This window comes from Crotalus tigris, unplaced genomic scaffold (assembly GCF_016545835.1).
Source record: "Crotalus tigris isolate CLP2741 ecotype Arizona unplaced genomic scaffold, ASM1654583v1 scf7180000019068.10715455, whole genome shotgun sequence".
NCBI classification, from domain to species: domain Eukaryota; kingdom Metazoa; phylum Chordata; class Lepidosauria; order Squamata; family Viperidae; genus Crotalus; species Crotalus tigris.
This window is the reverse complement of record NW_024097358.1, coordinates 916355-940634: the sequence shown is the minus strand read 5'-3', so window position 1 is coordinate 940634 and position 24280 is coordinate 916355. Positions and strand designations below refer to the sequence as shown.

The window sequence follows — 24280 nt, the reverse complement described above, 5'->3', positions numbered from 1 at the left end:
ACCTAATGAGAAGGAAGGACTCACTGGAGAAGAGCCTGATGCTGGGAAAGATGGAGGGCAAGAGAAGGAGGGGATGACGGAGAATGAGGTGGCTGGATGGAGTCACTGAAGCAGTAGGCAGGAGCTTAAATGGACTCCAGAAGATGGTAGAGGACAGGAAGGCCTGGAGGAACGTTGTCCATGGGGTCACGATGGGTCGGACACGACTTCGCAACTAACAACAATAATAATAATCTGATTGGCACCTTCAGAAACACGTTTATTTTGCGTCCTCCTGGTTTGGTTAAATATATCAACTGCACAAATATTTGGGAGAAAAAGCATCTCAACCCTTTCTTGAGAAATGCTTATTTAAGCTATAAGAATGTAATCAAACATGTAATGGTTCTTTTGATGGCTGCAAACGTGCTGTTTTCCTGGGAGTCTAGTGTTCCTTTCTTAATCTCTTTCCCTGAGATCTCAGCCGGTGATGTAAACGCTCATTACAGAGGATGGATTTGGTATAAAACATAGCTGAAAACAAAGCAAATCTGCCCTCTGAGACAAGGCCACCAGCCCAGTATATTGTTCTGAAATATGTCAGCTGCAAAAGTTTGGGTTTGCTAAACCACATTTTTCTTGTAAAGTCTTAAATCATGGGAGAGATAGGGACACGTTTCAAAGGAACACACTGGCTTTATTTTTAATGTCTAAAAAGCAAACAAAAAAAGGCAGGCATGAAAAAAACAAGGGGAAAGAAATCTCAAGTGTCGGTGAAGATTGTAATTCATTCATTCATTCGTTTATCCAATCAGTCAATTTAGGTGTCGCCCAACTCCAAATTAAGACAGTGAGGCTCAAGGCATAAATTATAGAACAAAGATTCGATCAGAATGCAAAACATGAAACAAAAATCGGGCCGGCAATAACAAAACAAATATCGTACCCCTAAGCAGATTTAAGAGGAACAATCTGTAGGCTGGCTATAGTCAAAATAAATTTCTTTAGGTTTGCTGTGGGTTAGAATCTGTGACTAAGCTCACCCAAGCTATGCTCGGCTTTGTTAGTCATAAATGGGCCAATAAACCCAACTGGCTGGGTGCACATATAATCACCCAAACTGGGTACCCTTCAGATGTATGGATTTACATCTTGCAGAATTATCTGCAATGAAGAATTACATGAAGTGTTAAAGCATGTGTGGGGTTCTAGATTGGGGGAAATTGTATTTGGTCATAAACCCTGCGTTTCCTGAAATTATGAGCTGTGAATCATAAATGTATGGATAGAACTATATCTGATAAGAGGCGGAATACATACTCTCCTGCCACTATCCTTACAAAACCTATTAGGACTTTTCTGTGAAGTCCCTCCATCTTCCCAGTTGATGTCCAAGCTTTTTGTATCGAGCAGTAGTGGTGCAGTGGTTAGAATGCAGTATGGCAGGCTAACTGCCCACTGCCAGCAGTTCAATCCTGACCAACTCACGGCTGATTCAGCCTTCCATCCTTCCGAGGTCAGCAAAATGAAAACACAGATTGTTGGGGGCAAGAGGCTGACTCTGCTGAAACTGCTTAGAGAGGACTGCAAAGCACTGCGAAGCTGTGTATAAGTCTAAGTGCCATTGCAATATGGAGCCTCTGATTTAATTCTGTCACTAATAGTTGTTTTATTTTTAACAGATGTTCCGATTTTAGTGATTTGTAGAGTACCTTAAGGGAGCAGGTGTCGTGTAAATTTTCTGAATAATAAGCAGTCAGAAAAGTTGAAACACATTGTGGTATTTGGTCTCCCTAGGTGGTTTAATCAAACCTTAAAATCCCTATTCCCAAATAGGATATGAGGGGGAAAAAATATTGTTTGCTAGTAAAAGAAAATAGTAGCCTAAGCTATGCCTGTGATAGAGTTCTGTAATGGCCTCTTTTGTGTCCATAGAGATTCTCCGTCTCCAGGTCATGGTTGTTCCAAAGGTGCTTTTCTTTGAAGATCTTTCACTTCTCATCCAAGACGCGTCTTCAGCGCTGAGTGGGGTGGGTGGGGAATGCAAGGATTTATATTCCTTGCAGACAGCTAGTCATTTGCCTTCTTTTAGAGCAGTGGTTCTCAACCTTTTTAATGCCGCGACCCCCAACCGGTCGTAAGTCGAGGACTACTCAACCAATCGTAAGTCGAGGACTACTCAACTGGTGCAGCACCGTTTGCAGAATGGGACTTTTGGCGGGCTCAGCAGGGCAGAGACAGCCTGGACAATTCCTATTGGCTTTTGAAAGCCAATAGAATTAGACTCTATTCAAGAGAGTCTAGTCTATTGGCTTTCAAAAGCCAATAGAATAAAAGGGAGGAGCACAGTTAAGGAAAAGGGGGGGAAAATGGCAGACTGCGTTGTTTGGCGACCCCCGTGAAATGGTCATTCGACCCCAAATGGGGTCCCGACCCACAGGTTGAGAACCACTGTTTTAGAGAGTCGTTGAGGCCGCTTGGAGGTTAACCTGTGTCCTCAGGGCCACCTATGTGGAACCTTCTTGGCTGCAAGATGCTTTTTGCCCTGTGTCCCTTCACTGTTGAAGACAGGTGCAGCTGTTGGGGATGAGCCTCTGTTGTCTGCATCTCCAACTGAAGCGCAAATGGTTCCTGTAGTCTCCGATGTTTTCTGGAAATCTGTTCATACTCCCACACCATTCGAAGGGGGTTCCTCCCAAAGTGCATGGCTAAATGTCCGTGGAGATTCTCAGTCATCCAAGTCACGGTTGTCCCAAAGGTGCTTTTTCAAGAGGCAACTGGACTTTCTTGGTTTTTGGTTTTTGTTTTGTCCTCTTCTGTTTTTGAGACTACATAGACAATACTCATTAGAGCATTCTTGCCTTACTCATAGAAGCACTTGTAATTAGGCGAACACAGAAAAATAAAGGCATCTTGCCATTAGGCAAGCAAATTTTTATTGATTCCATAATTTAGAAGAAGCTCTGAGGATGCTTCCATAGTTTAGAAAAAGCTCTGAAGATTTTTTTTTCAAAAGCCAATTATTTTATTTCCACCACAGTGCTGTTCATTTTGAAGTTTCAAGTTGGAAATTTCAAAGTTCACAAGAGATAATGATGCTTAGGAGATGTTCCAGTTTACCCAAGACTCAGGTATCAACTGTGGATCACTCTTTCCCAGGCATGCATCCTAAACACGTAATGCTCCAGGTTTCAATAATTTTCTCCTGCATCTTTAACCATCATCCTTCTGCCATGTTATTTCTTCTAAGCTGTAGGTTTAACTTGGCTTGGAACACCTATTGTTGTGGCCAAAAACTAGGCATGCTAAAAATAGCAAGCAATGTAATGAAAACTCTCTTATCCCTTATTAGGAAGTACATGTTGTAATAGGAACAAGTGCATTTTTTGATGACAGCTTGTGTTAGATCAATTGTGAACTCAAAGCATTACAGGCTGTAAAACTGGCAACCATCTTGTATGTATACCTATGTTCCTTGACCTCAGATTTTCCTAATGTGATGTTCTTTGAAGCATGTTGGCTGGAAATACGAGGAGTTATAGTTTCCAAATCTATTGAGTCCACAGTCTACGGAAGGATTGCTTTTCCTGTGCTAACTCATTTTAAATCTAATTTAAATAGTAATGGCCATAGAAATAGCAGACTTATATACCACTTCATAGTGCCTTGCAGCCCTCTCTAAGCGGTTTACAGAGTCAGCATCTTGCCCCCAACAATCTGGGTTCTCATTTTACCGACCTCAGAAAGATGGAAGGTTGAGTCAACCTTGAGCATATCAAAATTGTACTCCTTGATTGTTGTTAAAGATTCTATTCGCACCCCTAATTGCCCTTGTCTATTTATGATGGTTATGCTGAATATCATTACTTAGAAATGAACAAGATGTATATTCTTTAGACCATGGTTTTCACTGTTGTTCAGGAAGATGAAAGTTTATTTTGCAGAACAGTGCAATTCCTCCGGGTGATTAAATGAACCAACATCGGATTGTGTTTATATTCTCATATATCCACCTAGTATGAAGCTTAACCTTGGTAAATTTACTAAGAATAGCTTTAATCCAGCCATGCCTAGATCACAGAGTTATTACAAAGATAAATTGGGAATGAGGGAAACCCATAAGAACTATGTTGAGCTGACTGGAGAATGGTTCAGTAAGGATATAATAAATAAGCTGCTACAGGTACCGTTTATATTATTGTGAGCAGATAAAGGATCCCCATATTTGACAATCAGATGCGCAGCAAATGGGACAAGAAGTTTAAAAACTACGACAAGTCATTGATTGCATAGTTGAACCCACCATCTTTATTTTTGTTTTATCTTCCTTTGAAGATGTCTCTGACAGCAAAACATTTGTCCATGTTTCCATCTGCCTTGCTGTATTGCTGGAATGGGATTTTTATTTTCTTTGTTTATTGGAAACTTTGCGTCAGTGTTGTCTCTTGGCAACTGCCTAGCCCTAGACAAATTCTGGCAGTTTTCTTGGCAAGATTTCAAAAGTGGTGCGCCATTGCCTCTTTTCTAGGGCTGAGAGAAAGTGACTGGCCCAAGGACAGTGAGCTGGTTTCATGCCTAAGGTGGAACTAGAACTAGAACTCACAGCCTTTCAAGCTTGGTACTTTAACCACAACACCAGACTGGCTCTGAATGGCATTACTAAGGATATATTTATAACTGGACAGATTTACGTAAAGTAGGTGGCCCTTGAGATCCTCAGCCGTTGTTAAGCTTTGAAAGATCAGAGCAGCAAGCAAGAGCTTGAAAATGAACACAGGAACGAGTGTTTTAAAACTGGCAAGATGTGTTTCAAATAGCTGGGTTTCTGGCAGGGATATAATTGTGTTTTGAGGCCTGTGAAGTTTCTGAATAGTCTTCAGCAGTAACCTAATTAATAAGGGTAGGACTCAATTTATGTGTATGGGTCCAACTAAAAGCCCTAATTTTGGATGAAATTTACTTTCTATCATCTGAGTCAGCAATTGGTTTGACTGGGGAGGCACTGAAAAGACACTGGGGAGATAAACAGAGGCCAATTCTTCACTACGATCTCCTGACAAGTTTTATGATTACAGTAATCTCTCCTTCAGATAACTCTCATTCATTCCTCTTATAGCTCTTCTCATGATAAGGGGCTCTTAAGCCATTTATAAGGGGTGTGTGATGGCTCAGTGGTTAAAGACGCTGAGCTTGTCAGCTGGAAAGCTGAGACCCCGAATTCAAGACCCAAGCACCTTGTGATGGGGTGAGTTCCTGTTCCTTGCCCCAGCTCCTGCCAACCTTGCAGTTTGAAAGCATGCAAACGGAAGTAGATCAATAGGTGCCACTTCGCATTCCATGCGAAGGTAATAGCATTCCATGCACCTTGATGTATAGTCATGCTGGCCACATGACCACGGAAACATCTTTGGACAACGCTGGCTCCCTCGGCTAAGAAACAGGGATAAGCACCACCCCTTAAAATTGGACACGACTGAACAGGGGAAACTTTTATATTTACTTTTACTTTTAAACAATTTATACTGCCCCCCACTCTCTCTCTTCATTTCATAATGGAACATGAATAGCTAGAAGAAAATGTCATTTGTGTTGAAATGCTATTAAAACAAAATACACGGAAAAATCAATCCAGGGGTCAATAAAAAGGGGAAGGGAAGCACGCCTACTCTTATATAAATCCTGGATTAGATTGCTCGGAGACTATCATGGAGGCCTGCTTGTGCCTTTAAAAATATTGCAGAACAACAACGGAAAAAAAAAGGCACCTAAAAGGACAACTGGAGCAATTTCTCTGAGGAAAGATGACCTCATTTGTGGTCCGTTAACTACAAGCATATAAAATCCTGCGTGACATAAATTGTGCAGATAGAGAGGGTTCCCCACCCCCTCTGCTTGCAAAGTTGGTTTTCAAAGGCTTCCAGTTGAAACTAAATGCAGGAGATTCAGGACCAATGGAAGGAAACACTTTTTCACACAGAGCCTAGTGAAACGCTGGAATTTGATGCCTGGTTTTCGCTCAAGGCAGCCAGCTTGGAGGGTTCTCAAAGAGAATTGGACAGATTCCTCTGGATCAGGCATTGATGATGACTAATTCCAATGGTTATTTTGCTGCAGCAAGCCTTCAGCGCTAGTGGTTAGGAAATGACAGTGAAAATAAGCTCTCACCTCCATCCTAAATCTGTGAGCTTCTCCAAATGTATCTAGCTAGACGAGCTAGATCTAGAGCATGATCCAGAAAGCTCTTCTTACCTTCTTGAATGTAGCTATTTTGCAAGATTTCAATCCATCAGAACAGAGCTGGAAGGGACCTTGGAGGTCTTCTAGTCCAGGGGTGTCAAACTGCCGGCTCGCGGGCCGGTTTCATCATACCGGAACCGCACCCACCCCATTGCCGGCAATGGCGAAAAAGCTGTGATACGTCGCACGACGTCACGTGACGTCGCGAGTTTGACATGCCTGTTCTCGTCCAACCTCCCATCATTTCAGACAGGTGGCTGTCCAGTCTTTTCTTAAAAACCTCCAGTGGTGAAGCGCTTACAACCTCTGAAGCACCTACAGTTTCCACTGGTTAATTGTCCTCAGTGTCAGGAGATTCCTCCTTAGTTCTAGATTGCTTCTCTCCTTGATTAGTTTCCATTCATTGTTTCTGGTCTTGCCCGCAGGTGCTTTGGAGAATAGGTTGACTCCCTCTTCTTTGTGGCAGCCTCTTAAATACTGGAATACTGCTATCATGCATCACATTCCGAAAAGGGAGAGCGTAGGTTGCTAGTCTTTCTTTTCAGCAGACCAGCCATCCCCAATTCCTCCAACTGTTCTTCAACCACTTTTAATTATTTTTAACTTTCTGGAGTACTATCATTGGTGTTTGGAGGCAGAACAAATACTCCAGCACCCCATTGACCATTCTCTTCCGATTCTTCCCCTATGGCTCATTCTCATTTGGAAGATCTCCTCAATTTACTATTCCATGTCTATGTTCTCCTTGGCCTCAGCGCCTCTTCTTTGTGTTTTATTTGCCTTTCTGCTAACCCTCCACATCTGAGCCGCAGAGCTTATAATATCAGTTTGTTCAAGGGGAGACGGGTGCTGTTCATTTAATCCTTTCTTTAATGGCTGCTGTTTATTTTAGTTTGGGATTTTATTGACTTGCAGAGGAATCGCATTCAAAGGTTCATAAATCAGATGCAGGAGAAGAATGGAGCAATTGGCTTGCTCTGTTGAAAGACACTCTCTCTCCCTCTCTCTCTCTCTCTCTCCCTCTCTCTCTCTCACACACACACACACACACACACACACACACACACACACACACACCCCTTCCTTAATCCACCATTATTGTAGTCTAGGCCTGTATTTTAGCAAATTGTCTGCAGGAAAAACTTTATTTCTGGGAGGGGGGACAAGGAGGGGACTTGATGTGCACCCATTCGTTGAAGATCTCCTATTGAAGTATGATTTAGTTGGTACTTGAGAGAATCCGATGGGTCCCTTTGTTCAATGCTGCAAAATAAATTAGTTAAATTGTCAGTCTTCGAGTTCCTTTTTCACCACGCATTCTCCTTCACTAAACGGGTCAGAAAGTGATAAAAGTAAGTTTAAAAAAGCAGTTCCAAAATGCAATAAAAACCCATCTCTGTTCTTTCTGCTGTTCTGAAATCCTCTTTTTCCCAGTGGGTTGAACTGATACTCTGGGTAGTCATGAGACTGAATGCAGTGTGCGTAGCCAAGCTTTCAATTTGTTGTGCGGTGCCTTCTGGGAGGGCCCTTGATTTTTGTACATTTTCCTCTCCCCCCCCCCCAATCAATGTATTTTTACTTAACACACTAGCAGAATAACAGAGTTGGAAGAGACTTTGGAGGTCTTCTAGTCCAACCCCCTGCTCAAGCAGGAAACCTTACACTATTTTGGACAACTCTTCATTATTTATTTATTTATTTATGAGACTTATATACCGCTTTAAGTGCAAGCACTCTCTAAGCGGTGTACACCAGTAAGCAATGTGTATATATATATTTACATTGCCCCCAACAATCTGGGTCCTCATTTTACCTACCCCGGAAGGAGGGAAGGCTGAGTCAACCTTGAGCCGGTGAGATTTGAACCGCTGACCTGCTGAACATAGTCAGCTAAAGTGGCCTGCAGTACTGCACTCTAACTGCTGCGCCACCTCGGCTCTTCATCCAGTCTCTTCTTAAAATCTTCAGGGATTGAGCACGCACAGTTTCTGGAGGCAACTCATTCCACTGATTAATTGTTCTAACTGTCAAGGAAACTTCTCTTTAATTCTAGGGTTGCTTCTCTCCTTGATTAGTTTCTATCCGTTGCTTTGTGTTCTGCCTTTAGGTGCTTTGGAGAATAAGTTGACCCCTTCTTCTTGGTGGCAGTCCTGTAGATATTGGAACACTGCTCTATCCATCCCAGGAAGCCATTTTGAGAGGATGTCTGTGGAAAGTTCTTTGAATCCCAGATATGGTCACTGACCAGAAATGATTGTCTAAAACCGATTCACGTACTCTAGTTGAATAAAAACCGGGTTTGGCTGATGGAGGACTGAAAGGCCTAATAAGCCCTGATGGAGCTGAATTGCCAGCTCTGTGCTGAGAAGTTCTTAATGGAAAATGGCTGATTCCTGCCTTAGGGCTTTAGGAGGAGGTGGGTTTAATATGTCTAGTTTAATAATTCATATCCTGTTTTTGAACACACACAGACAGTGCAGATGGATAGGAATTTGCCCAGACAGGTTGAGTGAGATTGTAGCTACCGATGGAGAAATTGCTATTATTTATTATTAATTCAACATTAAGATTCTCTGTGTGGGGGTATGTGTGTAAGACTGATCTTTATCTAAGTAGGGTATTTCCAGGGTGTATACTTCCCCTTCTCTTTGTTTTGCTTAATGTTTTGCTTTCTTAGGAGGGGAAAGGGCATAAATATCTTGTGTTTTGGTATGGAATACGGAGGGGAAGAGAGCTATAGGTGATGATAGTAAGTGCCTCAGGCAAAAAAAGCAATAAAACAAAACCTGCCAGATTCTTTGATAGGGGATGAGCTGAATGTGTACGAATGCTGTGCTGATGGGATGGGGTGGATATGTGGATGAACAGAAGGCTTGATATTAATTACAGATGAAGTTAGGCAGTGCCAATTTTTTATTTTTTTTTATTTTTTGCATTTTCCCCTAATAGTTTCAGTATCAGTTTCATGGAAGAATTGCTGTTGATTTCTGTCAAGGAAAAGTGCACGGAGCTTTAAGTGAGAGTATTCTGTTTTTCCACTGTCCAATCTCTGTGTCTAAAATCTTCATTGTGCCAATTATTTCCTGATGTAAATATAAGGAAGAGAAAAAAAATCCCGTCTTGCCTAGCCTGAAGAACTAGCATCAGTCTTGAAAACATAGTGAAGTTCCTTTCTGTCCTGTCCTATACTAAGGCAAATAAAGTGTGGAGTTTCTTTCTTAATCACTCTCTTCTTGTTTTTCTTCCTTCCACGTTCCCAAGTTCTACATTCCTTCATAAAAGCAGTTCTAAAATTGTGGAAACATCTATGTGATAAATTCTCAGGCAGGCCTATCTTTGCCCGACCTGATTTGCATAGATCTGTGGCGTCCTTGGTGTTCTCTGAGCTTGATGGTTTTCTTGCAGATGTTTCATTGCCAAACTAGGTAACATCATCAATGTTAGAAGGCAGTGAGGTATGGAGAGAGAAACAGGAGGAAGACTATGGAGTCCTTGGTGCTCTCTGAGCTTGGTGGTTTTCTTGCAGATGCTTCATTACCTAGGCAGCATCATCAGAATAAGGAAACCACCAAGATCAGAGAGCACCAAGGGACCTATATAGGTTAACTCTGAGCTAAAAACATTCTCTTCTTGAGCTCTGGTGGTACAGTGATTAGAATGCAATATTGCAGGCGAACTCTGCCCAAAGCCCAGAGTTTGATCCTGACCGACTCAAGGTTGACTCAGCCTTCCATCTTTCTGAGGTCAGTAAAATGAGGACCCAGATTCTTGAGGAAAATACACCCAGAGAGTGCTGTAAAGCACTGTGAAGTGGCATATAAGTCTAAGCCAGTGGTTCTCAACCTGTGGGTCGGGACCCCATTTGGGGTCGAATAACCATTTCACAGGGGTCGCCAAACAAGGCTGTCTGCCATTTTTCCCCCTTTTCTTTGGCCACGCCCCTGGCACCCGGTGATGTATAAGTGGTTGGGGGTCACCACAACATGGGGTCACGGCATTAGAAAGGTTGAGAACCACTGGTCTAAGCGGTCTTGCTATTGAGGTATTGGATGACATAGTCTATCTTGATCTTAGTCTCTGTTAGAATTCTTTAGGGAGAGTTAACATTTCTCATTATGAGAGTTTATGAGAAATATTAACCCTCCTAAAGAATTCTAATGGAGACCACAGCAACATGCTGACATTGTAAATTGCCCAGAGAGTGCCGTAAAGCACTATGGGATGGCCTATACAGTAAGTCTAAGGGCTATTGATATTTGCATAGGTCTCCTGAGTTTTTCTAAACTGCTAGAGCACCAAAAGCCAAACGTATTAGACGGAGCTTTTGAAACAAGTTCTTTGCTTTCTAGAAAAAAAGAAGCCTCCGAAGGGCAAGGTTCTCCACGACTGGAAAGGACGGAGAAACGCCATTCATCTCACAAATGAGTACACGGTGGAAACGCTTGTGGTGGCTGACGCTGACATGGTCCAATATCACGGAATTGATGCGGCTCAAAGATTCATCCTTACTGTGATGAACATGGTAGGTGAACACCATGCTTCTAAAAGAAACCAGAATGTTCATTTTGGCATGCATGTCAGGATTTGAGCAAATAGAACATTGCTGTCAGGCAAAGGGGGGTATTTATTAATTGAGGTCCTTGCTGTAAGGCATTGCGTTTACTGTCAAATCACAAAGTAAGACTTAAAATGGCTTACTGGCACACACATTATGCTTGCAGGTTTTTAAAGGCTGGACCTTCTTAAAGCAATTTCTTTTCTGTTCCTTCCAAGAAAAATAAAACATTGCAGAATATCAACTGCAACTCTTGAATATGAATTTAAAAAAAAAAAAAAGTCGCAGTCATAAATGAAGACAATCCCCTCTTTAAAGCTTTGAAATAATGAAATACGAAATAATTCATATTCTTCACATTTATGCTCCCTACATAAGATGTAGAAATAAACGCTGATAATAAATATTAGTTAGCACTTCAGAGGCATAGGATCTGTGTGCTTAGAAGGAAAACATGAAGTTTTTGAAGTTTTTCACTGGAAGTTTTTAAGAAGAAACTGGATAGCCATTTGTCCGAAATGGTATAGGGTTACCTGCCTGAGCAGGGGTGTTGGACTTGATGACCTCCAAGGTCCCTTCCAACTTGATGATGATGATGATGATGGACGCTGCCCAAGGTATCTTAATTCAGAAATTAAAATGAAGAATCACACAAAATCAAATTCCCTGGTCCCTTCCAAATCTGTTAATTGCCAGCTGATTAATTATGCAATGTTTTTAATTACTTGGTGGTCTCCTTTCTAGTTTCATTCATTTAGCTTTCCTTAGTTGTCTGTACAGTGTTAAACTCAGAACTGCTTAAGACAAGATTCTATCATTTTTGCATATGTTAATCTTTAAAACGTGCTATGCATTGATGCCCTTGGATACATACAAATAAACAATACAGCCACATATTATTTCAGTCATATCCGTTTTAAAAGCCTTTCCCCTTGACGATCAGATTTAAAATGTTTGCATGGATATGCTCGATTTTCATGGAAGAGGGTCCAACTTTCTGTCTCTCTCCAAATATTTAATAATACCTGAAGGAATAATTTCAAAAATGAAGATCAGTATGTTTGAAAGAAAATCGCATTTACTTCCCCTACTTTTTTTTTCTATTTAAAGCATGTGTTAGTTGAAAGGCAGGCTGAAAACAGAGTGCTTCAGAAATCAGAAGGACACTACCAAAAAAACAACAACAAAAAAAAACAACCACTAGCTTTGTTCCAAAAGACAAACTTTCTCTTTTTTTCCTCTCTTTTTATAATGTTCAAGGGATCACTAATTGCATGTTACTGCATCCTCCTTCAAGAGACCCTTCCATTAATTTTATGGTTTAACAGCAGCTGCAGCAGTATAGAGGATATACATTTACAATTGCTTGTCAGTTTGTGGTCTTTTGAGAAATAGATGCACGTTCATTTGAAAGCCAGAAAGAAAGTATATCGGATGCATCTATTTTGAAAGCAATTGTCATAATTTAAGGACTTTTTTTTACATTATGGTTCAGCAAGCTTGGCTGTGGAGCTTCACATCCTGTAAAGAGGTTAGAGGACTGCTCTTTAATTGTAGACTCCTTCTACCATTAAACATTTTTCAGTAGTTGAAAATGTGGGAGTACAGCTAATTCATAGTTGGGATATAAACTTGCAAAGCATAGTGATGATTATTTTGGCAGAGTTGCTGTATCCTTTTCTTGATTGCTCAGCAGAGCACAAATCATGCCTTTAAACAGCTCTATGATATGCTCTTGGTTTCAAAAATTTGGTTCTTCCAATGTCCAAGATAACTGGACATAATTATTGCCCTTGCAAAATTTCCTCTATTCGTTAAAAAAAGATATGCAGAGAATAAAGCAAGTCTGACATTTTTTAAATATCTTTTTGTTGTCATGAATGCTATGACATTACGGTCCTTTTATTGCTTTTATTCAGGTGTATAACATGTTTCAGCACCAGAGTCTTGGGGTGAAAGTCTACATTCGAGTTACGAAGCTTGTCTTGCTCCGAAGACGTCCTGTAAGTTCCTTTTGAGCTTTGGTTGAAACTGTGGTAGTGGGGTGGCATTCTAAACCTTGTTCAAAAAAGAATTGGGGTGAGATATTCTGAAAACCATAAAAAGAGTATTAATGTAGATGACTAGGAGCCCTGGTGGGCCAGTGGTTAGAATGCAGTATTGCAGGCAAACTCTGCCCACAATCTGGAGTTCGATCCTACTAAGGTTGATTCAGCCTTCCATCCTTCCAAGGTCAGTAAAATAAGGACCCAGGTTTTTTGTGGGCAATATGCTGACTCTTTAAACCCCTTAGAGATGGCTGTAAAGCCCTATGTAGCGGTATATAAGTCTAAATGCTATGGATATGGTTATTATAAGCAGAGTGCACAACCTAGTTGACACTTATGCTGCATGTACAAGGGTGTCATCCTAGTGGAGATTTCATAGTAGAGAAGAGGAGAGATGAGCAGGTCCTTAAGCATAGTTATCTTCAGAGGCAGAGGTACACCCAGTACGTTCCTTCAACACACATTTAGGGTGAAGGGGTAACACAACACACATTTGACCATACTTCTGCACTATATCTACATCTCCAAGCCAACCACTTTTTTAGATTTATAGGCAAAAATTGGATGACTTGATTTATAAAATGCATGTCCATAGTCTACCATTGGCTCAAGGTGAGCTTCGGTATCACTTTAGCACATCAGTGGCTTTCATTTTGTCTGTCTTCTATTCCTGATTTTTTTTTCTTTGAAGGCCAGGTTGTCCATAGGTCATCATGGAGAGAGGTCTCTGGAGAGCTTTTGCCAATGGCAAAACGAAGAGTTTGGTGGTGCAAAGTACCTTGGGAACAATCAGGTACCTGGAGCACGAGATGACACTCTTCCAGTGGATGCTGCTGTCTTTGTTACAAGGTACGGAGTGAATTCGGATTGAGTGATCCATAGGTTGTCTACAGTGCTGCTGTCTGTTTGCTAGGAGAGTTAGGCCTAGATCTGAAGGCAGCCATTGAACAAGTTGCTGAGGCTCTCCAAAGTTGATTGGAATGTTTCACGAATGAAGATAAAATATACGTGTCCCAGGATAATGTTGCAGGATCCAATCTGACTTGGTCACCAGGACTAAAGGTTTACTCTTCTAAGGTAGATGACCTACAAGGTCCCTTCTGACTCTCTATTCTATTGTATTCTACTCTACTCTACTTTACTCTACTCTACTCTACTCTACTCTACTCTACTCTACTCTACTCTACTCTACTCTACTCTACTCTGAATTCTGTTCTGTTGTGTTCTGTTGTGTTCTATTCTGTTCTAGCTTTTGGGCTCAGGCTGGAGCCCATCCTCGGGGAATTTCTTTCTCTCCAGAATATTCAAGTTCCCGGAGGATGGGTTCCGCCCCGCCCCAGCCTCAGGGTGGAAGGGTGTTGTGAGAACCTGAAATTATATTCGTTATACTCTCCCCACCCAGGGTTGAAGCATCTAATGAAGTTTCACATGTGTTAGAGCTGGTCAAGCAGGGAAAAGTGACAGTATGCTGTTCAAATAGGGTGGATTTAGAGAGGGAGATGCCAGGCATAACAATCCTGGAAGGAACTGTGCTGGATAAATGAAAAGATTAGTTTGTATTGTGATAGAATTAGGCAGCGAACAGAGGCCGGGCTTCAGTAAAAACCACATCCACTGTGCAAAATAAGCTGGCCCTGGATTCTCACAACACTTCCCTTCCAGTATATCCTCATTTTCCCCTATCCTGTTTCAACTTCCTTCTGTTAAAGGGATCGGGAACAATTGTCAGTTGAACAAACTCCTGGCTCAGCTGTTTTGGTTCCTAGGGCACAGAAATCGGCATTTGCGCTTTTTCGCTCAAGTGCTCTCTTTCAGCATGTGTGGTGTCTCTCTTTCTCTCTCTCTTTGTGTGTGTGTATTGTGTCTGGAAGGTCCCCAAATTGTACAGATGTGGACCAGTGGCAAGGATGCAGAAACGGCTGTGTCCAGCATGGAATGGCTAAGCCAAGGGGAAAAAAAACAAGAACTGGATCTTCAACATTCGATTTTTTCTCTCTGCCTGTTTGTAACTCGAACCAGACATTTTACGATTGACCTCTAAAAACACCTCTTTTTTTCGGCATGGAGCATTCTTTTCAGCAAAAAGGAAGCCAAGTTCTGTTCACCTTGGAAAACTTTCTTTTTTGCCTGTTGGTTTCAACTCATAAAGGCTTCCTTAAGTCTAGAATAGCAAATATTGCTTGGGTCATACAATCAACCAGACAAAAATCTCACAGCTACATGGTGGCTTAGCAAAATAGAATATAGAATAACAGACTTGGAAGGGACCTTGGAGGTCCTCTAGTCCAACTCCCTGCTCGAGCAGAAGACCCTATGACCATTTCAGACAAGTGGCTGTCCAGTCTCTTCTAAGATGCCTCCACCACATCTGAAGGCAAGCCGTTCCACTGGTTGATGGTTCTCACTTTTAGGAAATTTCTCTCCGAGACCCACAAGGCTTTCAGCTGTAGAATGACACAGTGTTGCTGAGTTTGTGCCATTTAAAGCTCTTGATATGAGAGTTGATGTGATGCTCTCTCATAACCATAATGAAACCTTTATATAGTACTTTGGTTAATAGCAATAGCACTTAAGACTTATATACCGCTTCATAGTGCTTTACAGCCCCTTTCTAAGCAGTTTAGGGTCAGCATATTGCCCCTAAGAATCTGGGTCCTCATTTTACTTGGAAGGATGGAAGGCTGAGTCAATCTTGAGTCAATCAGGATCAAACTCCAGGCTGTGGGCAGAGTTAGCCTGCAATAGCAATAGCACTTAGACTTACATACCGCTTCGTAGTGCTTTACAGCCCCTCTCTAAGCAGTTATAGTATCAGCATCTTGCCCCTAAGAATCTGGGTCCACATTTTACTGACCTTGGAAGGATGGAAAGCTGAGTCAACCTTGAGCCCCATCAGGATCAAACTCCCAGCTGTTGTAGGCAAAGTTTGCCTGCAATTTTGCATTCTAACCACTGTGCCAGCAGGGCTCTTAATAGTGTAATTGTTTATATATTAGGTATTTATTACTAAGCAAGGTACACAGAGCAAAGGAACAATTGACACAAAATACATTATAATTAGTTGTAAGATCATAATGTAAGATAAGAGCCTTCTGAAAGGTATCTATAAAAATTATACCCCTGTTTCTGGAATTATTATTATTGTTATTGTATTGTTATTGTCATTATTATTGTTGTTGTTATTTTACTTGAGGTGAGACTAGAAAGGGGACAACCTCAGTTTCTGTAACTTAAGGAAAACAATGATTGGTTTTCAGTTGCCGGCATTAAACTTCCTTTTCAGCTGCTATTTTAATAAGTCCCAGATGGGCCCTTGGCACTGAGGGATGATTTGGGCTTCCTCCAGTCATGAACAGCTATTGCTTTTGCACTATTTTACTGTAGGGAGCCTTGGCGTTAGAAAAAGGGATTTGAATCCAGGGAATTACCTGGAACTACCAGCCTCTTGTCCTCCCTGGTCCTCCAGAATGCAAGAGACAGAGATGCTGTGTTTTCATTTGCTAAGCTAGAAATCCCCTTTGGAGAAAGAAGCTTTTTCAGCTGCACCCTCCCGTCCCTGTACTCAAAATGCCCTATAAAAACATCCGTTTGATTTACCCGTTTATATAATAATATAACACAGTCCTTCGATAAGCCTTGCTAAGCTGAGCCTGGCAACTCCTGCAAGGATGATAGTGCCAGCAGAGTCAAGAGGAGTATGCCACTGATTACCATCCATTGGCTATCTTTGCATTGCAAGCTTTTAAGTGCAATAAAACAGCTCGAGATTTCTCTGCTTCAATCGTAGAAAGTTAGAGTGTTGTCCTACATCTGCCTGAAGTAAACCATTCTTGATGGCCAACTTGAAAGAAGTAGAATTACAAAGTTGGAAGGGACCTTGTTGGTTATCTAGTCCAACCCCCTGCCCAAACAGGAGACCCTACATGATTTCTGACAGAGGGCAGTCCAGTCTCTTCTTGAAAGCTTCCAGTGATGAAACTCCCACAACGTATGGAGGCAACTTCTGTTCCATTGGTTGATTGTTCTCACTGTCAAGAGAAGCTGTCAAGAGAAACCTAGAGATGACTGAAGTTTGGGAACAATAGGGTGAGGGGAAAGGAAGGAAGGAAGGAAGGAAGGAAGGAAGGAAGGAAGGAAGGAAGGAAGGAAGGGACTATGGTGATTCACTTAATGAGCACAACGAAATGGATCATAAGATGCCAGGTGTGAAAGACCAGATCCACCCCTGAAGGCTCAGTTAAGCTGATTTATTGCTAAAAGCCTGTGCGCGGGAATCTTTTCAACTACTGGCCAACACTAGATAGAGTTAGATGAGGGTCAACATCACTCAAGGGGAATTGGACCTATTTCACTTGTGGCTATGTAGGGATTCTAGACTGGTTCCTCTTTTCACTCCCCCCCCCAAGATCCTGCCATTCCTTCTCCATAAAACCAGGCACGACTCAATGTGTGGCTACCTTGCTTAGCGATGAACATTCCTATCATAGTTGTAAGTCAAGGACTATCTGTAAAATGAAGCATGAAAAGAAAATGAATGAATAGGAATAGACTTGCCCCTAGTACAATCATGTACATTAGCGGCTTGTAGGCAATAGACGCTCTGAAATGTGTGTCCATTTACGCAACCCACATCTCATCATTTAAGGAACGTTCCTAATCATGATTTATTATTTTCAGGACAGATTTTTGTGTCCATAAGGATGAGCCCTGTGACACAGTAGGTAAGTAAACCTACAGATGGATTTCATTTACAATGCATTGCTTTACTGTATTTACCAGTGAGGAAAACTAATTATTCCCCCCCCCTTCAGATAATTTACCTTTGACATGGTGTGGTTGTCTTAAATTGGCTGAGAATTACAATAAAGAAGAAATATTTTTTTTCTAATTCTTTTTTGGAATGGAACCCTTGTATTCATGATCATGATTGTCTTCCTTTTAAGATAAGGTAAACTTTATTGTCATTTTTTTTTACTGTGAGCACACTGGCCCACATTAAAAATGAAATTCTGTTGCCTGCTGTCAAAAGAAAGTATATATCTACTCATACATATACAGAACACACATATATGCATGCTATATACATGTACATATAGATACATACATATATAGAGATAGATAGATAGATAGATAGATAGATAGATAGATAGATAGATAGATAGACAGAGAGACAGACATACAGACAGGAAGATAGATGATAGAGATAAGATAGATAGATAGGTAGGTAGGTAGGTAGGTAGGTAGGTAGATAGATAGATAGATAGATAGATAGATAGATAGATAGATAGATAGATAGATAGATAGATAATGGCACACATTAAAAATGAAATTTAGTTGCTTGGTCTCAAAGTGTACACATACATAACACACATTTAAACATACTATATACAACATATGTACAGGCCTACACTCTTACATATAAGTAACATATAAATATTAATGACTGTCCAACTTGAATACATAACGGAAGGAGGAAGCTTGAGAGTTCACAAGTTTAATACTGTACGGAACAAAACTGTGACTGAATCTAGATGTTCTGCTTCGGATACCATGGAACCTCCTCCCAGAAGGTAACAAGGGAAACAGGTTGTGAAGAGGATGTGTTGTGTCCCAGACAATCATTTTCAGTAAATATGGTATGTAAAGAGTTTGTCTGACTAAACATGGAAACCATCAGAGTTACTAATTGCTCCACAGATATCCAAAGACTGAAGAATTAGCGTGATTGCCTTAGAAAACTTTAAAAGTGTTTCATTTGTAGTTCTTTGCAACTGCAGTGCAAAGCTTGAGGAGACCTCTTCGGATATTTCACTGTTATAAAAGATATAATCAGTGCTTTTTTTCTAAAAAAAAAAAAAGTGCCGGAACTCACACATGTCATACAACCTGCCTTGCTTAGCCTACAAGGTTCCATCCCAAAAAAGTGCCGGAACTCCATTCTGGGCATTCTATGAGAAAAAAAGCCCTGGATATAATGATGGTGGTGGCACCCATTCATCCTTAAGACTAGTCCTCATCTTGCATGATGGCATGTTGTGATTCTTGTACAGAATTTAAATGCTGAGAAATTCTCTCGCTGTCTTCTAATATATATGCTGATATTACAGGGGATGGAATAACAAGGGCTGCATAAAGAGAAGTCTGATTAAAAAGAGATCTCCAACATAATTTGAGGGTGGAATATTCTGATCCTCAGACAATTCCGATCGTGTTGGAAGTCATTGTTTGTTGTTCCAGCCTTATCAGAGGAGTTTTGACATCAAAACTGACTCTTTTTAATTGCCCCAAAGAGGATAAAATGTTACATTTTGAATTAGGAACTTTTTTTCTGGTAGCGTCAGAACAATGTTGGAATACTTCTGGTAAGATGAGAAGTCCTTTTATGGCCTCAGAACATATGGAGTTGTAGCCATTCAGCTTTAGCTCCTGTGAAAAATAGCTTGTCATATATTATTATTATTATTTTATCTTGGATGGGAAGGATAATCAAAGAAGACAGGACATGGTGAGGCTGCAAGGAAAAGTTGAGACGTACGTTCTCTGTTTTCAGTATTTATTGGAGCTGCCCCTAAATCCTCGCTCTGTGAGTGGAAACTAATGACTCACAACACCATTATTGTCTAGAAAGCCAATGGAAACCATATTTCCATGGGATAAGCATTCAAACTGTCTACCTGAGTCCAGATGTAGCCACAGACAAGCATGTGCTCAGCAAATCATGTGCTAAAACCATCTTGATGGAAGACACATGCTATCGCTTAGGAGCCAGCATCTCATTTCATCGTTCCTCGAACCCTTGAAAAAAAATGTGAAGGGTTTTTTTGTTTTTGATTTTTTTGGGGGGGGTAGGGAGAAAAGGAAGGGATATGTTATCTTTGTGCAATCTCAGTGTGAAAACAAGAGTGGGGATGATAGAAAGGATTTTGTTTTTTCTTCCTATTTGGGACTCTTTGGAGATTTTTTTGGCAAGAACATCTCCTTGTCTTGGTTAAATTAGACCTGCTAGAAGAACGATCCAAAACAGATCTAGAGACCAGTGCCAGGATTGGATTTATTATATAACTGGGCATCGGTTGAACTGTGCTTCTGTGATTGGGTCACATAGATATTGAGAAGATTAGAATTTTGATTGCCATGTCATTTGAAATGAATACAAAAAGGGTTTACAATCCAGTTTTGGGGAAGAAGAAGAAGAAGGAGAAGGAGAAGGAGAAGAAAAGAAGAAGAAGAAGAAGAAGAAGAAGAAGAAGAAGAAGAAGAAAGAAGAAGGAGGAGGAGGAGGAGGAGGAGGAGGAGGAGGAGGAGGAGGAGGAGGAGGTGACTTGGCGATTCTATGCGCCAGGTCTCTCCACATCTTCTGATCTTGCACTACTTCTTTGACTTGTTCTGTGCTCTGGCTGGTATCAGCATTGGTGGTGTCCAGCAACAGTGTTTTTCTGGTGGCCTGGTTTCCTTTTACCGCTAACTCTTCCTAACATAATTGCTTTCTCCAGTGAAGTCTTCTGCCTGACATGAGTATACAGTAACTGTGTATGTAAATTGTGTGTCTTAATGCAAGAATCCTAAGCGTGTATCGGTATAGTTCATGTATTCCTGTGAGATGTGATCAAGAATATATTGGCTTCCAAAATTGTGTATAGTTTAGAAATACTATCGGTAGCTTCCACAGTACAGCATGAGCATTCCTGGAATAAACTGAGATTTAGTTGAAGTAATGGCATACCAGCTAAAATGTGTCTTGTCTGAACAGTACTATCCTTACCATTAGCATGGAGTGCCATTTGTGGTACATGGATGCTGGTAACCTAATCAATATCTTCTCAAACCTAATCGAAATATTGTGTGAAGGTTGACCAGTGTTTGATATCTAATGATCCATCTGATAATAACTCTGGCGTATGGAAGATTATGACTTAAAATATAAGCAGAATAAATGATTTGTTGAAAGGGGAAGAATATTATTTGAATGAAGGTCCTGATTGTGTGCAGTTGGAGTTATTCTTATGTAGAAGTTTAATTATAAATGAAGTGCCTAAAATATATGCCAGCAAGTATGAATTGGTGTCATCTAGGCTGGTGTGGATGCTTATGAAAACATAAGCATAAGTTGTTGTTAATTGTATGTTAACACTTAAGTGAATGATAATAATTGGAGAATAAATGGGAGGTGTAGGGACTGTACAGTATTCTGAATGAATGTCACCCAAAGGAAAAATACTCTGTTAGTGACATGAATGGATGGGTGGGAATGTGACAGGAAACAAAAGAAATGATTGCGCCACTTGACAGTCCAAGAATGATTGAGAACAGTGATTGTTTAGTTGGCAGAAAGATGTCTGTTTCGAATACATGGCTTCAGCTGAAAGCTTTTTGTATGTATTCATGACAAAAGTATCCCCCATGAGTGATTTAATTGTTTACAATAAAAGATTGGGGCAATTAGCTTGCTGATGAAAGATTCTGGTTGTGAGTAGAATGGTTCTTTGTAGTATCAAGAATGGATCTTGGGGGAAAGTGCTCATGAAAGAAAAGGAAAGAAGTGAAACAAAGTAGAATAACTACAGGAAGAGATTAGTCCTGGATGAAGAAGTATTAGAAGAAAGATTAATCTCCCACATAGAAAGTGGATCTATGGAAAGAAGATACGGAAGCTGCTTGGACAGAATGAAACAGAATTCCATGATCATGTGCCACATCAGTGTGCAGAATTATTGATGGGTGGATGGATGGATAGATGATGGATGGATAGATAGATATACATAGAAGATAGATAGATAGATAGATAGATAGATAGATAGATAGATAGATAGATAGATAGATAGATAGATGGATGGATGGATGGATGGATGGATGGATGGATGGATGGATAGATAGATAGATAGACAGACAGACGGATGGATAGATGGGTAGGTAGGTAGATGGGTAGATGGATAGATAAGAGATAGATAGATAGATAGATAGATAGATAGATAGATAGATAGATATGGATGGATGGATGGATGGATGGATGGATGGATGGATGGATGATTAGTCTTACAATCATATAAAAAAACAAAAACAAAATACAGGATCTAATTCCAGAATAAAATAAATTTTAAAATACAGTAATAAAATATATATGTGGCAAATGCAAATAATCAATATTCAGATAAATACGTAACCTTTAGAAGATGAATAGGCTATAAAAGTTCTGAGCTGAACTCCTTAACCATAAACTTAGCACTTATGCAAGGTATACATTAGAGTCCAGGATTAAACAGGACAAGCTGTGATTCAGATCTCGGTGATCTGTTCTTCCAAATAGGGATGTTAAATATCTAAGCCTAAGAGGGGCATTTAGTGGACAGGTCAGCAAAACGGAATCAATATCTGCAATGCCTGGAGCACAGCATATGTATGTTCTCTCATGATATGGTAGGCGATACGAATTATATCTTTAACTTTAAAAGTGAGAACCAGTTTACTATGAAGAATTTAGGAAGGCTCTGCTAATTATTTGAACATTTTGTTATATTTCTGACCATAGTAGTGGTGATTTGTGTGTGTCTATGTGTATATATCAGAACTTCAAATCTGGATTGTCAGTCCCATTTTGGGGGTCCATCGTAACTTTAAACAGTCACTAAATGATCAGTGATAAATGGAGGATTATCTGTAATCTGCATTGTGGTTTTCACTTTTAGATATTACTTAAACAATCTCATGTTCTGACATTGGGTAATAACCCAATCTTCCTTAAGCAATGTGATTTATTTGCCCACTATTATCAGCATAGGCAAAATACCACACAGCTCAACCCACAGGTTGGCTAGGTATTACACAACGTTCTCAATTTATCTGCCTTGGCAAGGTTTGTGTTTGAGAGTCTACACAAAATGTGCAGAACGCCCTCTTCTGTGGCTACACGTTTGCCACGATCGATCGACAGTGCATGTCTCCAGTTGCCAGAATCTCTGCACATTCTGAGCTCAATTTGCCTTAACTTAGACGTGAACACGGTTTCTGCAAAAGCTGCTGTCCTTTTTGGAAACTGTGCTGGAGGAAAGATACGCACCAGGCAGGTTGCATTTGAGTTTTGGCAAGGTGTCTTCCCTGGAATGGGCTGTTTAAGGAATGGAATTCCATTGCCAAAGTAGCTTTGAAGGTTACATAATGACTGAGCTGAGCTCAAAAACGAAGGAAAGTATGTAGGTATGCATTTGTGGGATGAGATTGTGCCAGACAAGAAGCAGAACAACCAAGATTCTGTGCAGGCATTTAATGTGCCTATTCGGTTGGTCACCTCCTTCTAAACTAAAGATCAGCTGGATTCTTTTCTCTTCTCTTCTCTTCTCTTCTCTTCTCTTCTCTCCTCTCCTCTCCTCTCCCCTCTCTCCTCTCTCTTTTCTCTTTTCTCCTCTCCTCTTCCTCTTCAGAAAGATGTTAGGAGGAGAGATTGACATTACATATTTCTTGCTAGATCAATGTAGGCAGGGTAACTGCAGAGAGAGCCCCCCAAGCAAAATTTTAGCATTGAAATGCAGAAAAACTTGCTTTCATTCCATTCATCCTTGACGGAAGCTCGTTAAACAGTCTGTAGGCTGCAGCCATCTGCCTTGGGACATTTCTGTCTTGTTGTGACTTGAATTGGTTCTCCTGCTTCCTGTTGAAACTTCCTTCCAGCCATGCTGCCTCAGATCCAGCCAAGCACGGAAAGTTCAGTATCTAAGGCTTAATATCCTGTGGGAGGAATAGAATGAGCATTCTTCTGTCTTTTAGGCAATTGAATCTCAAAGCGGATCTCGTTATTGAAGAAGCAAACTCAGCCATCGGACTTAGGACGGCTTCCACACAAAGCCCTAATGACACGTCCACCTTGCTTAGAGTCTCTTAACTCCTAGCCCCACCCTTTGCTACCTCTTGAGCCCCCCATAATGTCTGGGTATTTGAAAAAGCTTGAAGAGTGCCTCAACGGATCACAGAACAACAGATATTTTTCTAATATTTCTGCAAATAATAACTGCATTGATATAAAACTTCTTTTCTAATTGATCATCTTGATTGCCTTATCATAGACCCTGTTTAAAGTTCTTTTTTTTTGTAAAAAAATTTTATTTTCAATTTTACAATGCATTACATTCATAAAAATACTTCAGATTAAAAAATAAAGCAGATTGATACACACAACTTTCGGTATTGCTCACCCATTTCCCCCCCAAACCGCATGCACCCTCTAACTTACTTCCCTCTTTCCCTCTTCTTCCTCTTCCTCACTCTCCCCCTCTCCTCCTTCTCGTCAACCTTCCTACTTGCTTCTCCCCTTCTTCCTATCTTCTCGCTCCGGATGCGGTCCAGGGGAAATGCCCGAGCAATTCCTCTCTTCAAATTAAAACATCAATATTATATACAATAAAACTATTTCTACTTATCTGAGCTACTTAAACTTCAACCCATCTTCCTCCTTCCTTTTCATTACACTTAA

At 40.6% G+C, this 24280-nt stretch overlaps 1 protein-coding gene across 3 annotated transcripts in view; it reads left to right on the top strand.

Annotated features, from left to right (window-relative positions):
* ADAMTS17 (ADAM metallopeptidase with thrombospondin type 1 motif 17) overlaps positions 1-24280 on the top strand; it is an 86203-nt gene that overhangs the window by 13592 nt on the left and 48331 nt on the right. For all 3 annotated transcript variants that reach the window (XM_039359086.1, XM_039359085.1, XM_039359087.1), the window contains exons 4-7: positions 10566-10738; positions 12691-12774; positions 13511-13668; positions 17497-17540. In XM_039359086.1, the coding sequence (XP_039215020.1) occupies positions 10566-10738; positions 12691-12774; positions 13511-13668; positions 17497-17540 (459 nt within the window). The remainder of the gene's footprint in view (positions 1-10565; positions 10739-12690; positions 12775-13510; positions 13669-17496; positions 17541-24280) is intronic.